The sequence below is a fragment of the Apis laboriosa genome, unplaced genomic scaffold (genome assembly GCF_014066325.1).
Source record: "Apis laboriosa isolate Shangri-la unplaced genomic scaffold, ASM1406632v1 scaffold122_cov146, whole genome shotgun sequence".
NCBI lineage: Eukaryota > Metazoa > Arthropoda > Insecta > Hymenoptera > Apidae > Apis > Apis laboriosa.
Window position 1 is genome coordinate 1,955,162 of NW_025221084.1, and position 13,068 is coordinate 1,968,229.

At 35.8% G+C, this 13,068-nt stretch overlaps 1 protein-coding gene across 7 annotated transcripts in view; it reads right to left on the bottom strand.

The window, feature by feature from the left end:
- LOC122720186 (follistatin-A) overlaps positions 1 to 12,057 on the bottom strand; it is a 75,999-nt gene extending 63,942 nt beyond the window's left edge. For 4 of the 7 annotated variants that reach the window (XM_043946716.1, XM_043946713.1, XM_043946714.1 and 1 more), the window contains exon 1: positions 6,220 to 6,706. In XM_043946716.1, coding sequence (XP_043802651.1) covers positions 6,220 to 6,451 — 232 coding nt within the window. In that variant the 5' untranslated portion in view covers positions 6,452 to 6,706. Of the gene's footprint in view, positions 1 to 6,219; positions 6,718 to 12,042 lie in introns of those variants that run through there. The other 3 variants (XM_043946712.1, XM_043946717.1, XM_043946718.1) reach the window with 3 other exon arrangements.
- Positions 12,058 to 13,068: the final 1,011 nt, after the last annotated feature.

Here is a 13,068-nt window from a genome sequence, read left to right on the forward strand (position 1 = left end):
CTGAATTTATTTAAAAATCTTTGATAATAAACGAAACAAGCTTGCAGCTTCGCTCGAAACTTTCTCAGTAACGCGAAATTATTCTCTCTTATTCGTGTATTTAATAATATATATAAAAAAAGGAAATCTTGGAAACGAAAACTGAGAAGGATCGAATAATCGTTTGTAAATTTTTTGCATTGTTTATTCGTAATACAAAAAAAAGAAAAGAAAAATGAGACTAGCCACGATGACGCAAGCGTCGCGTCAAATAATACGATCTATTAAGCATTACTGAATCAAATCCAATTAATTGCATTAGATGATTAAGTTCGATTTCACGACGTATCATTGTCTATGAGCTAATCGTCCTCGTTAGAAACATTAAGACCGTTCTCGTTGAAACAAAAAAAAAAAAAAAAAAAAAAATCAATGAGAAGAATAGTCTTATTGTTTAAATCTATTATTTTCTTTAAATATTTTTCGAAAATGATATAAAATTCGAGGAAGGGAGGGAAATATTCGTATTGACCATCATTGTACTAATTCTAATTTTAAACATTTTGTTCCTTATCAATTTATATAAAATTATATTTAATTTTTAAAATGCTATCATCGTGTTTGAATTTATATTCTTTTTTCTTCTTCTTCTAAATTTCCTCTTCTTCTAAATTTCAATCGAAAAAATTTAAAAATTTTAAATTTCGAATTCCTAATATCGTGAAAGCGCTCAGAATCGTTGGAGCAACTTTCCCAAACAGCGTCACGAATTCCATACGTCTAGTAAAAATAAATTGTTCGACACAGTCCACTCGCCAAGACGTCCTTTTCAATTATGACAATTTCTCGCTTATTCGCATATTCCTCTTAGCATGCTGCAAAACTTGCTTTCTCTGTCTCGGTTACTTCGGTTTACGACACCGAAATAATCGTTAGGGAATAAAATATACATTTCTGGATTCCTGCCTTAGTGTAGGTACAGCGTTTTAAGGAAGGGGTACGATTTCTTTTGTACGGGAGGCCGAGATCTCGTAATTCACGACACTTGGTCGATTAGCAGCCGTTTTAAATTACGTGCAAAGTAGACAATAATAGAACGAGAACACGGACTAACGTGGCTTGCCACGAGGTAAAAACATTTAACGCTTTTGCAGTTGTGCCACAACTGGGCTCGATGGCAGTGTGCAGTGGCAACTATTTGATGGGAACAATGTATTTTGTCTATATTTTATCTATAAAAGAAAATGTAATAGGACCTAATAATTTCATTATTGATCCACGATCTTAAGATTATCGAGAAAATAATATAAAATTTAAATTAATAAATTTAAATTAAATTAATACGAAGACATGATGATTATTAGATTATCTTTAAATATGATAAAAATTAAATACATTTAAAAATAAAATTGAAGATTATAATAAAATGTAAAAATTATAATAAGAAAAAATAATATTAATGATCATTCGAGAAAAGGATATCTATATAATATAACAATTTTAAAAATATTTCCATTTTTTCCTTTAAATTAGAGTATTTCTCGTTTTAATACTTTACCGAAGAAAATATATTTATTATTAATATATAATAAAATAAAAGGTTTAAATTTGAACAGTGAAACATTCAATTTGTAAAATATTTATATAATACAATATTCGATTTAGATAATTTTCTAAGTAATGGTACTTTTGCCATATCTCCATTGCCAAAGATAATATTAAGTAGAGAATACTTTAATAGGTGGATTATTATAGGTATATGCACAGCTGTATCCTACATATCGTCTTATTTGCGATTTTCTTTTCGAGCCGAAACCCCTTTATCGCATCCTTTACAATAAGTAGTTCCTTTGCAACGAATGTAATTATCAATGTAATTATCTTGCGGCAGATGCAATCCAACTGGTCGCCACTACACGTCCACTTTTTTAATTTAAGAACCTTGAATCGCAAGTATTTTGCCGCTTATAAATACCATTAAACGCTTAACTCTATTAATGCTTAATGCCGAACGATATAATTTACATTATCTATATAAAACATTTTACTCTAACGATCTCTTACTCTAACGATTAATTATAAAAATTTTCTATCGAATTTAAATGGTATCTTGATATCTTACTTAAAAAAAAAAAATCACCTTTTATTTAATAATTATTTTAACTTGCTTTAATTTTCTCTTAAAATATCATTTCTAAAGTATTTTCGAAACTTCTTTATAAAATTGTATTCTACTCGTATCAATTGCCATGCAATCTCATTGCATTAAATATTTCTATTGATATTGTTCAATGATTTAATAATTTGATAAATTATTCGGTAATTCATAAGTATGATAAATATAAAAATAAACATTTCTTAATTTTTATAAGAAAAAAGTTATATTTCTCATCCACGAATATTCATCGATATCATTATCATACACGTTCATTATTATACACTAACACGTGTAATCTCTATATAACGATTCGACGATATAAAAAACGAAAATATTTCAATTATTATCGCTCGTTCCCTTTTATATCGAAATTGAATATCCTCGTGAAAATTTATATCTTTGTTCTAAATCTAAAGCAAAGAAGAAAAATTTTTCAAAGATTATCTATCTCGAAAAGAAATTTTTCTCAGAACATTTCTCGAAACAATATATCTCGAATCAGGTTTATTTAACGTATTAACGCATGCCTCTCATCATCAATATAAATTCATTTTATAACATTCTCGTGTTCACGTGAATTTTTGACGAATTCTTCTTACGATGTTCCTCGTAATTCTCTCGGCAGGAAGTAGCGAAAATAAACGAGTCGAAACGAAAATAAGTATATGCCCACCCTCTAGTCTACCTGTTACGTTTTAAAATCGGAACGAATCGACAATTCGATCAAACCGAATCGAATCGAAGAGAAGGCAGAGAGTTGGTGGTGACACACTTTATTCTAAACTTCGCGATAAATAAACAATTCGATTGATCGATTGTTCCGCGTTGTTTGCGTAACGAGAATTGGAGTCGTGGTATATAACAATCGGAACACACCCTGGTTTCGAGTTACGTCAACGCCAGTTGTCATTAGACGTTAACTATTGTCGCGTTTGCAAAGTGTACGGTAATTGATTGCGATGGATAGAGGGTGGGGAGGGGAGGTTTTCGATTAAACGAATCGATCTCGATGCATTTTCCTTTGCGATTATCGAAATTTTGTATCGTAGTTTTTATGCAAAGATGATAATTTTCTCGTATTTTTAAATCAGATATTGAATATAAATTTCAGTATTATAAGTTAGATAGAAGTATAATAAAAAAAAAAAAATAAAAATAAGCGTGTTGTCGATACATTAAAATTTTTTCATAATTGAAGAAACATGTATTGATAATATAAAAGATAGAAATGAGAAACATTTCCAATGATTATTACTAAAAAAGAAACATGCTGATTAATAATCTAGATATACGTTCTATCTTTACGAGATAGGAATAAAAGTTTTTTTAAGACGAATATTTTCTTAATAAATCTATGATCAGATAGTCTAATTTTAGAATGGAAAAAAAATTACGATATTTTTAAATATTTTACAATTTCTTTCTAAAAATTAAATAATATTTAATTAAATTTGTAATTTTTTCTTTTTCTTTTTTTAATTGTTTAATATTAAGCAGAACAGAGTAATAGAAATTTAGATCAGAAAAATTTGTAATATGTGGTAACTATATTTTACAAGAAATTATCGTCACAAGAGAACAAAATATCATAAATCTATACGTCATATTTCATCTTATTTCCATTGAAAAGAAATTGGCGTTAAAGAAGATGATAAAATGGGCCAAATGATATATTACGTTACATCATCTTTCAGTTATAAAAGATTTAATACATCATAAATTTTCACCTTTCTTCTTTTTTTAACTATATAACTATGGATTTTATCTTTTGAAAATATCTAAATTTCACTTATACATTTACACTGAAAAATGGATACATCAATTTTTGCTATTTTATTGCATATTTTATAATAATCTTTAAATTTATAATAATAATACAAATTCAAACATTTATCTGATCATTGTTACGTGTAATAAACAATTTATAAATAATTTTATAAATATTGTTGAAGTATAAAATGTGAAGAAGATAGATTAATTTTCGTACATTCGAAATTTATATTATATTATGAGTAATAAACTTTATACTATAACTATAAATTACACAAATCATAAATCCTTATTTAATATATGCTAACATAATGCAATAAGCATCATATTAACAAGAAGATAGTCGTCTTAATACGTTCGTTATCGTTGATTAGGGAGAATGTTAACCGCAACATTCCTCGCTTTAATTATAGTAATTTCATAATAAAAAAAATAAAAAAAGGATAAAAACGTAATGAGTGTAATAATATAGTAAAATGTAGTTCATTCTTTATATGTTATAGTTACATATACATAAACAAATTTCATATATCATATATACTTGGAAAACTAAAAAGCAATATTTGTCATACACGTGACATTAATTTTTAGAAGAGGGATTACTAGGATGTCATATCACAAACTCAAAGATATTAAAACACTTTTATTACGAATATAAATTCTATTATTCATTATTTTGGATTTTTTGAATATATGAATAATTCAATTATTTAAATTTTCCGTACAGTTTTATGTACAGGCGTGATGTTAAAACTTCAATAAATATATTTTATTATCAATAAATATATATGATCGTGTGACGTTTATTAACTATATCGATAGCTGTTCATAATTAACAATAAATTTAAGGAATATAAAGAGCATCACGAGCTCCAATATTTTTAACGTATTTAAATTATTTGTGCTGATTTTTGTGCAATCCAATGATAATTATTACGGTAAAAGTGGAATAATGAATATCTTTCGCATAAAAATAAAAAATGTAGATGTACAAATACGAACAACCTGCAAAAATGTTCTACTTTTCTGAAATATCCTGACATTTTTATGATATCGAGCAGCTGCATCTTAATACAGCCAATGCGAAGCGAGAAATTTGGGACGTTGATTTTTATCGATTAATCGGGGTGAGCTTTTTACATCACCATCCTTGAATTATGGAGTTCAGTATGGTTTCCATGAATTTTGTTTTTTCTTTTTTCTTTCTTTCTTTCTTTCTTTCTTTCTTTATTATTGTATTTCATTTTTTTTTTTTTTTATTTTTTATTATCTCCTTTCTTATCGCTAATTAAATGGAATTTCCGTAATTTTTAAATAAATTTTATTGTTTTTAATACGTATCAATAATTTTTTGCCTATTTCTAGAATGAAATAATTGAATACTAAAGTAATTATTTGCGAGGAAATTAATCTGAATAAATATTAAACAAATCAAATATTCACATTATGGCATACATTAAAAATTATTTTTTTTTGTATATTATCTTTTTTTTCAATTAGATAATCGTTTGATATAATTCAAGAACCACTATCGGAAATAACTTCAAAATATTTAATATGCTTTATGGGTTAAACACACAATCAATATATCCACCCTATCAAACATCTTATCTATTCGAAGATAGAAAACCTGACATTATCGACAATTAAAAAAATAAAAAAAAAAATATGGCATTACGATAAAACTGGAAATAATTAAAAATTATTCCATTTCCTTTATAAACTAAATTTAATTCAACGTATGAGAGCTTTATCTTGTATTGTCCTCGACTATTCATACTTAATCCTTTGAATACTAAATACTTGAAACACGAACATTTCCTGTAGAGAATGAATGATTCTCTATGATCATGAAAATATAATATAATTTTGCAGATTTTACAAAATATCCATTGATAATCTTTTACGTTATAAAAAATTTAAAATAAATAAAATTACATTTTATTTAAATTATTTGTAATAAAACTACTTGGAAAAGAAGAGGACAAAAAATAAAGAAAGCTTCATTCTTCTATCCTATCTATGCAAGTAGAAGTGATTTATTACTTTAACTTTTCATTGGATAAAATTATCTCTTTTACAACTAAAAACCAAACTTTAACCTACAATTCATTACGTTATATACATCGAGACGAAAAAGACATAAAAAACTATCAATTACGACTCATCTATTAACTTACAAAGCGACAATCTTTACTAACTTTTACATTTCTCTGGACAGGATCAATTTTCCCCTCCGAAAAATCGATCAAAAATATAAAATAACACTACCGTGGAAGAACAAGTTAATTGATAAATAAACAACCACTCACCAGTTGCAGACTGGGTCTGAAGCAACAGTCCGATCAACGAAACCAGAACGTAAGTATTGTACCGGGGTGCCACGATACCCCGTCGCAGGGTCGTCATCTCAGGCGGCCCCCGCCAGGTGCCCCCTCGAGCTGCCGCCGCCCCTGCGACCGCCTTCGGCAGCTTCGGCTTCTCAACTTCCGCCTTCGCTCCCGCCAGCTCCACGCCGCGTAGTCCTCGTGCTTCACATCTCATCTGCCACGCCGCTGTCGCTTCTTCCCCGTGCGGTGGCGACCCTGTCCTTCCCCGAATCTCTCTCGCCCCGAACGTTTTACCACGTATTACCGGGCCGCCACCACCTCCACCTCCTGGACCACCTCGTCATTTAACACACCGTTTCGCTGAAACGTTCGATCGTTTACAACCGCCTCCCTTTTCCTCTCTATCACTTCTATTCACTTGCTACTCGTTCCTCCTTGCGTGATATAACGTGTAAATATATATATATTAGCGTTCAACGATACTGTACTGCCAACAGTTAGATGGATTATACGCTTACGAAAAAAAAAAAAAAAAAAAAAAGAAGAGAGTATTTCCTCCTCGGTTCCTCTTATCTCCCCCCCGCGTATCGTCCCATCTGCCCGCGACGTGACGAAATTCGGGGCCCCAAAAATTCCGTATCCGTACCCGAGGAATCGGTGTCACGCGGCTACAAGGCGCACACCCGATTGCCACGCGATTAATGTCGCTCGCATTCCCGCGAGAAAGTTTCACAAGGACGACACACGACCGACGAGTATATAGAAATATATCCGTTTCCTTCCCTCACTCGTTTCCTCCCACTCGATTCCACACTCGGGGGAGCGACGATTCGAAGCAACGATTCGATGAAAGAGGAGAATGGTGACACTGTGTCAAGTTCGTTCCGGTGGCGACTTGGATTTATTATTATCCAGGTTATTATTAAGCCCGTTCGAATGTCGAGTAAATATCCCGGATGTCGTCGTCGAATACGCGATTAATTCCTCCTCCGGTGAAACTTCACGAGCGAGCGGTGAACGCGAGAGAAACTGCACGCGGCGACGAGGAGCGAATACGAGGGCCCGTGTTGCGGATCACGTGTCCGGCCAAGGGAACTCACTGAACAGTCACACCATCCACGAGGTGAAGCACGCCGCCGAGAGACCGAGGGGGGAAAAGGGCGTTCGGTGGAAGCCGAGGAATCGATTCGAAACACCTGTAGAAGAGGCGACGTGTTTCCGTTCCGTTTCGTTCCGGCAAACGGTCCCCAGCCTAGAGCAGCACCCAACAATATTCTGTCCTGTCACCGTGTGTGCACCACCAATCGCGTACTTTCTCGAGCTCCGTACGTATATATACATATACGTATATACATACGTACATACATATATATATCTTGGTCTTTCTCCTTCAAGGGGCACGCGTCTTCCGCTTCCGAATTACGGGTCGTCTCATGTCGATCGTCTGACACATGTCACAACGACGCACCATCCATGGTGTGTACCATCTCGATCCTTCTCCTATCTCCTTCCTCTCTTTCTTTCTCCTCCTGTTAGTCCTCGTGGCCGGTTACTCTCGTAGCAAGGTTAATCTCGAAACGTCCGCCGCGACACGTGGACACGATAAGGCGCGAAACGCGTATCTTTGCCTGGCGAGGGCCTCTGCTCGCGAACGATTGGAGCACGAGCCGGCTCCCTCGACCTGCCTCACTCACGGATCGTCCTCGTCGATCGTCCGCCAACGAGTGACGACGATCACCTCTCCCGATCTTATCTCGGCCGAGCGACGAAGACGACGACGAAGACGAAGACGAAGACGACGACTACGACTACGACGACGAGTCGTTCGTTGCGTCCGTTCGTTCGTTCCCTCGCTTTTTTACTCTCTTTATATTCTCGTTCGTAATCGCGGGTCCGCTCGACCGTTCCGGGTCTCGAGAACGAGCGCGGGTAGTTTCGTGGCGCGCAGATTCGTCAGATGGAAACCAAGCGCGCACGAGGCCGCCCGGCAGACTGAGAGTAGCAGTCGACAGTCGACAGTCGGCAGGCAGCAGCGGCAGCAGCAGCAGCAGCAGCAGCAGCAGCCAGCAGCAGCAGCAGCAGCAGCTAGTAGCAGCAGCCAGCAGCCAGCAGCAGCAGTATACAAGGCGGAACGTTTCCCCGTGTGCCGAGCGAAGCTCTGCAAAAGCGGTCTGCACACGCGGCCGCGCTGTGTTATGTTGTGTCCCCACTTCCCTTCTTGAAGCGCGCGATCGCGGCTGCGGCTGCGGCGGCGGCACCGGCTCGCCTATCTGCCTGTATGCCTCTATGCCTTGCCTGTGCCTGCCTCCTCTATATCTGCCTGTATGCCTTGCCTGTTTGTCCGCCTGCCTGTCTCATGCATGCATGCATGCATTGCATGTTTCGCCTCCTTCTTCTTCTCTCCACGACCTCTCCTCGAGCATATACTCCTTCTCCTTAGTCTACTCCTACTCCTCTTCCTTCTTTTCTCCTTCTCCTCGCTGATTCTTTACCATCCTCCCTTCACCGCCTCCCTCCCCCTCCCCGCCCCCGCCCCCCCCCCCTCCCCCGGACACTGCCTTCCTTCCTTCCTCCTCGAGAGGCTCCATCGCCTCCGTTCTTTTACACGTTCTCTTACGCGCCCGATACCTCCTACGCTTTCCTTCCTCTTTATCTTTTCCTCCCCTCTCTCTTTCTCTCTGTCCCTCTTCATTACTTCGTTCGTACTCCCTCTCCTTCTTTCCTCCTACTTTCTTTCATCGCTTTCATCCGAACACGTCGCAATCCCCATTTCTTATCTTTTATATCCACTAAGCTAGCGTTTCTTTCTTCCTTCTCTTCGCCTCCCCCTCTTCTTGCTTTTTCGTCGTCCTTCCCTTTTTTTTTTTTTTTTTTTTTGCGATGCGCCCCCCCTTTGTCGGGGCCCGGCGATAACCCCTTCCTCCTGCTCCTCCTCCTCTTCTTCTTCTTCTTCTTCTTCTTCTTCTTCTTCTGGTTTACTTCCGGTATTTGTAACTGGACGGGTAGGAGTGGAAAGTGTGTTGTGCACGCCGCGGGAGATTCGATTCCGCCGGCGGACGGAGGAGAAGGTGGATCACGGGTCCCACCGTGCGGATATTTTTTGCCCGGTTCCGCGATATTTATAGTATAGCCGCGTTTCTGTTTGTTTCGGATGCATAAATTGTGTAAGGCCTCCTTTTTCGACCGGGTGGGGTGGGGTGGGGTGGGGCTCGGAGGGATGGAGGAGGGGGGGAGGCGGTAGAAAAGGAAAAGTGGCCGAGAGTGTCTTCTTTGTTCCCTCGTCGAGGGTCGTTAACTCTCGTCCCTCCGATGACGGATTTTTCGGATTCTTTTTGCGTCGCGCGGCGAAGAGGGGAAAGAAATTGCAAGTGCGACGAAAGACGATCTCTCCCGCGTTCGAGCGTAAATCGAGAGTATGGGGTAAACAGTTTTTCGTTTCGTGAGCGTTTCACGAATAATTTTTCGCGATAACAATTTCTCGTTTTAATTGCCATCATTTTTCCCCTTCCGTTTTCTTTTCTTTTTCTTTTTCTTTTTTTTTTTTTTGTATCAACAATTAATAATACAGGTTACGATAATAAGAATTTTGGAAATAAATTTTGAGGAATTTTACAATTCTTTGAAAAAAATGTCTGAAAAGTATATTTATAGTTTGTTCATTTCATATATTAGTTACTAAAATATTGTAAAAGAAAAATCTATAAAATTTTGAATTTGAATCAAAAAAATTTCACGTTTCCTATTGTGTCAAATTATAAAAATTTCTTTATAAAGAATGTTAAATATCAATACAAGAAAATATTCAAAAATTGAAATTCTTATTTTCCGTCTTTTAAATCGTTAAAATTAATAAGTAAAAATGCGACTACGTACTTGTTCAATTTGCTTCAAATTTTCCAAATTTGAAAAAAAATTTTTAATTCATTTCCACACTTGTGCCAATTATACTTCTCACAAATGATATATTCGTTAAAAGCACCTAGATGATAAATTTTGAAATATTTTAAAATACTTCCAAATATCCAAATTACATACAAAAAGAAAAAAAGAAGAAAGAAAAGAAAAGAAAATTACGACACTTTTAACTCGTGTTCGTTTAGAATCGTTTTTCAGTCGATCTTTCTACAATCTTACTTCTACGTTTTTCCCCGTGAATAATAATAGTGGTAGTCAGAGAAAACAATAGAGTCGACGATCGAGAATCGTGTTTCTCCTTTCACTCGTTTCGGTTTCGCTTCTTCAGTTTCCGTTTCCACTCAATGGGTCCATTCTGTTTTCTTGCTACTTCCCTCGGTGTTTAATGATGGTTATTAGTACTTTTATCGTGGATTATATATTTTAGTTTGAAAATAAAATTGTGCATGAGAAAGTATAGAAAGTTTTCGATTGCCTCAGCTTTAGCGATTATCTTAATCCCCAGTCATTTCTTGATTCTTTGCAAATTTGTCCACGTTTTTCGTTGTATTTTTGATAAATAATAGATTCTTTCTTGGATTTAATATTTCGTTTATTTATTTTTTCCTTTTTTTTTTTTTTTGCAGTATTCATTATTCCACTCAATCGAATCGTTGCTTCGTTTGATTGATGAATTACTTCAATAAATTGTATTTTGTGATTTTACAATATTTTTAAAATAAGAGTTGATCGATAATTATTAATTCTTTTACGTGTTTGCACTAATGCAACTATTTAATTATTTTACGATAAATCTTCTGATTAAAGGAAGAGATTGAAAAGAATTAAAAAAGAAAGATTTTCCTTGCTTTTTCTTTTACTTGTTAAAATCAATATGTGCATAATATTTACAATAATTATAAAAAAGTGTCAAAACTTAACATCAAACTACCAAATAAAAAATCAATATATAAAAAAACTACGAAACATAATGCCATGCATTTTTTACTCGTAAAGGAACAAGAAATAAATTATTTTATATTCAATAACGTTATAATAACAAAACTTTCCTTTCTCGAATCGAAGAATCAAAGAGAAATTAAAGAACAATCTAACTAGAACCAGTACTAGAAATTATCATAATTACAAATTATAAATCAATATTATCTAAACTATTTAACAAAACTTTAATTTTTCCCCCAAAGAGTAATCAAAAATTCCCCGAATTAGGAAAAAACAAGAATAAAAACAATTTAAACATTACTACAATACAATAAACCAACACCGTTAAAAACATCAAGCTACCAAAGAACCAACTAGCGAAGAATCATCCCTCCCACCCCCTCCCCCGAGATTGTGTCGTCCTTTCCAGCAAAGGGTTAACGCTTACCGAGCACCCTCGAACCGTTGCACGAGTACGAGGAGGCAGACTTTTACGAGGCAGATGGGACACGGTATCCCCTAGGATCGAATTCTTTCGGTTTCCAAAAACCGTTCCAAAGGCTATGTTTATATTATATTGCACAATTATACTGAAACAGTGGCATAATTTTTGAACGATCGAAATAAAATGCTACAAGAAAGAGAAACTCGCTTACGTACAAAATAATCCTCGAAATTATCCTTATTAGCTTTTGCGATTAATTGAATTTTAATTTTTTTTTTATCCATATTAAATTAAAATTAATAATTCTATCACTAAAAAATATCTTTTCTCCCTTATCCCTTCTTTTCTTCCCCATATATATACATACATATAGATATATATATATATATATATATATATATATACATATATACATATAGATATATATATTATATCAGTTGACACAGTTTATACAGTCGACCCACTGCGAATAACGTCACTGTTGCAGCAAATGTGCGATAGTTGTTTACGAAACGTGTGCATACATCACATACGATCACCGGTCACCGCGAATTCGGCCCCTCTTTCCCAAGGATCGTGACACGAGAGATCCTTGCGATCTAGGCGCCTAGTACGCCCTATCCGATGGCGATACAGGCTGTTGTCAGTCCCATGGAGATGGTGGAACGGGGAAGAAGAAGAAGAAGAAGAAGAAGAAGCGCGGACAGCGTGACACACACGCGTAAAGACAATTCGAGTCGAGGGTCGTACAGCGGTCGACCTTGCCTCCGTCCCGGTGGCAAAGTGCAATAGTAATTGGTGGATGCACCGGTGCTACGTCTCTCTTTTATACCGGGCGGCCACGAGAAAACGGTACCGCCCCCTTGGCCACGTGACGATACCTTTGCAGCCGGACCTACCACGCGCTTCTTGCAGCGCATCCCCTTCAAACGGTACAACCAGAACCCCCACCAGGAGGACTTGCACCCTTCCTTCCTTCCGTCCTTCCTTTCGCCGTTTCCTTCTTCCGAATTCCGCTTCCCACCGTCTTGGATCCACCTCGTTGATAATTTTAAGAAAGGGGGGAAGGTGGAGGATGGGAGGACACGAGGGGTGGCTTGACGTTCCATCCTCGATGCATCCTTGTTTGATAATTTTTTTAAGAGAAGGAAGGAAGGGGGTAATTCTTCCTCTTTGTCGAATGTGTTTTTATTGATAATTTTTTAAGAGGGAAAGATGGAGGAGTGATAATTGATAATTTTAATAATTTTGATAATTTTAAGAATAATTTTAAGAAACGTGGGGATGGCTTCTTTCTCTGATTTCTTACCACTTTGGATTGTTGATAATTTTAAGAAAGGAAAGGATGATGCTGATGATGTTGATACATTTTCTTTTTTTTTTTTTTTTTTTCAAGAGAGGAAGGTTTGGATTTAATGGTTTGAGTGATAGTTTGTTTGGAGATGGTAAGGGGAATATGGTGTTGAGATAGATCGGGATGTTGACGGATGTAAGAGGAGATTGGGTGGATCGAAGGGTGCGTTGAAATTCAGGGAATGGGGGTGGTTTTA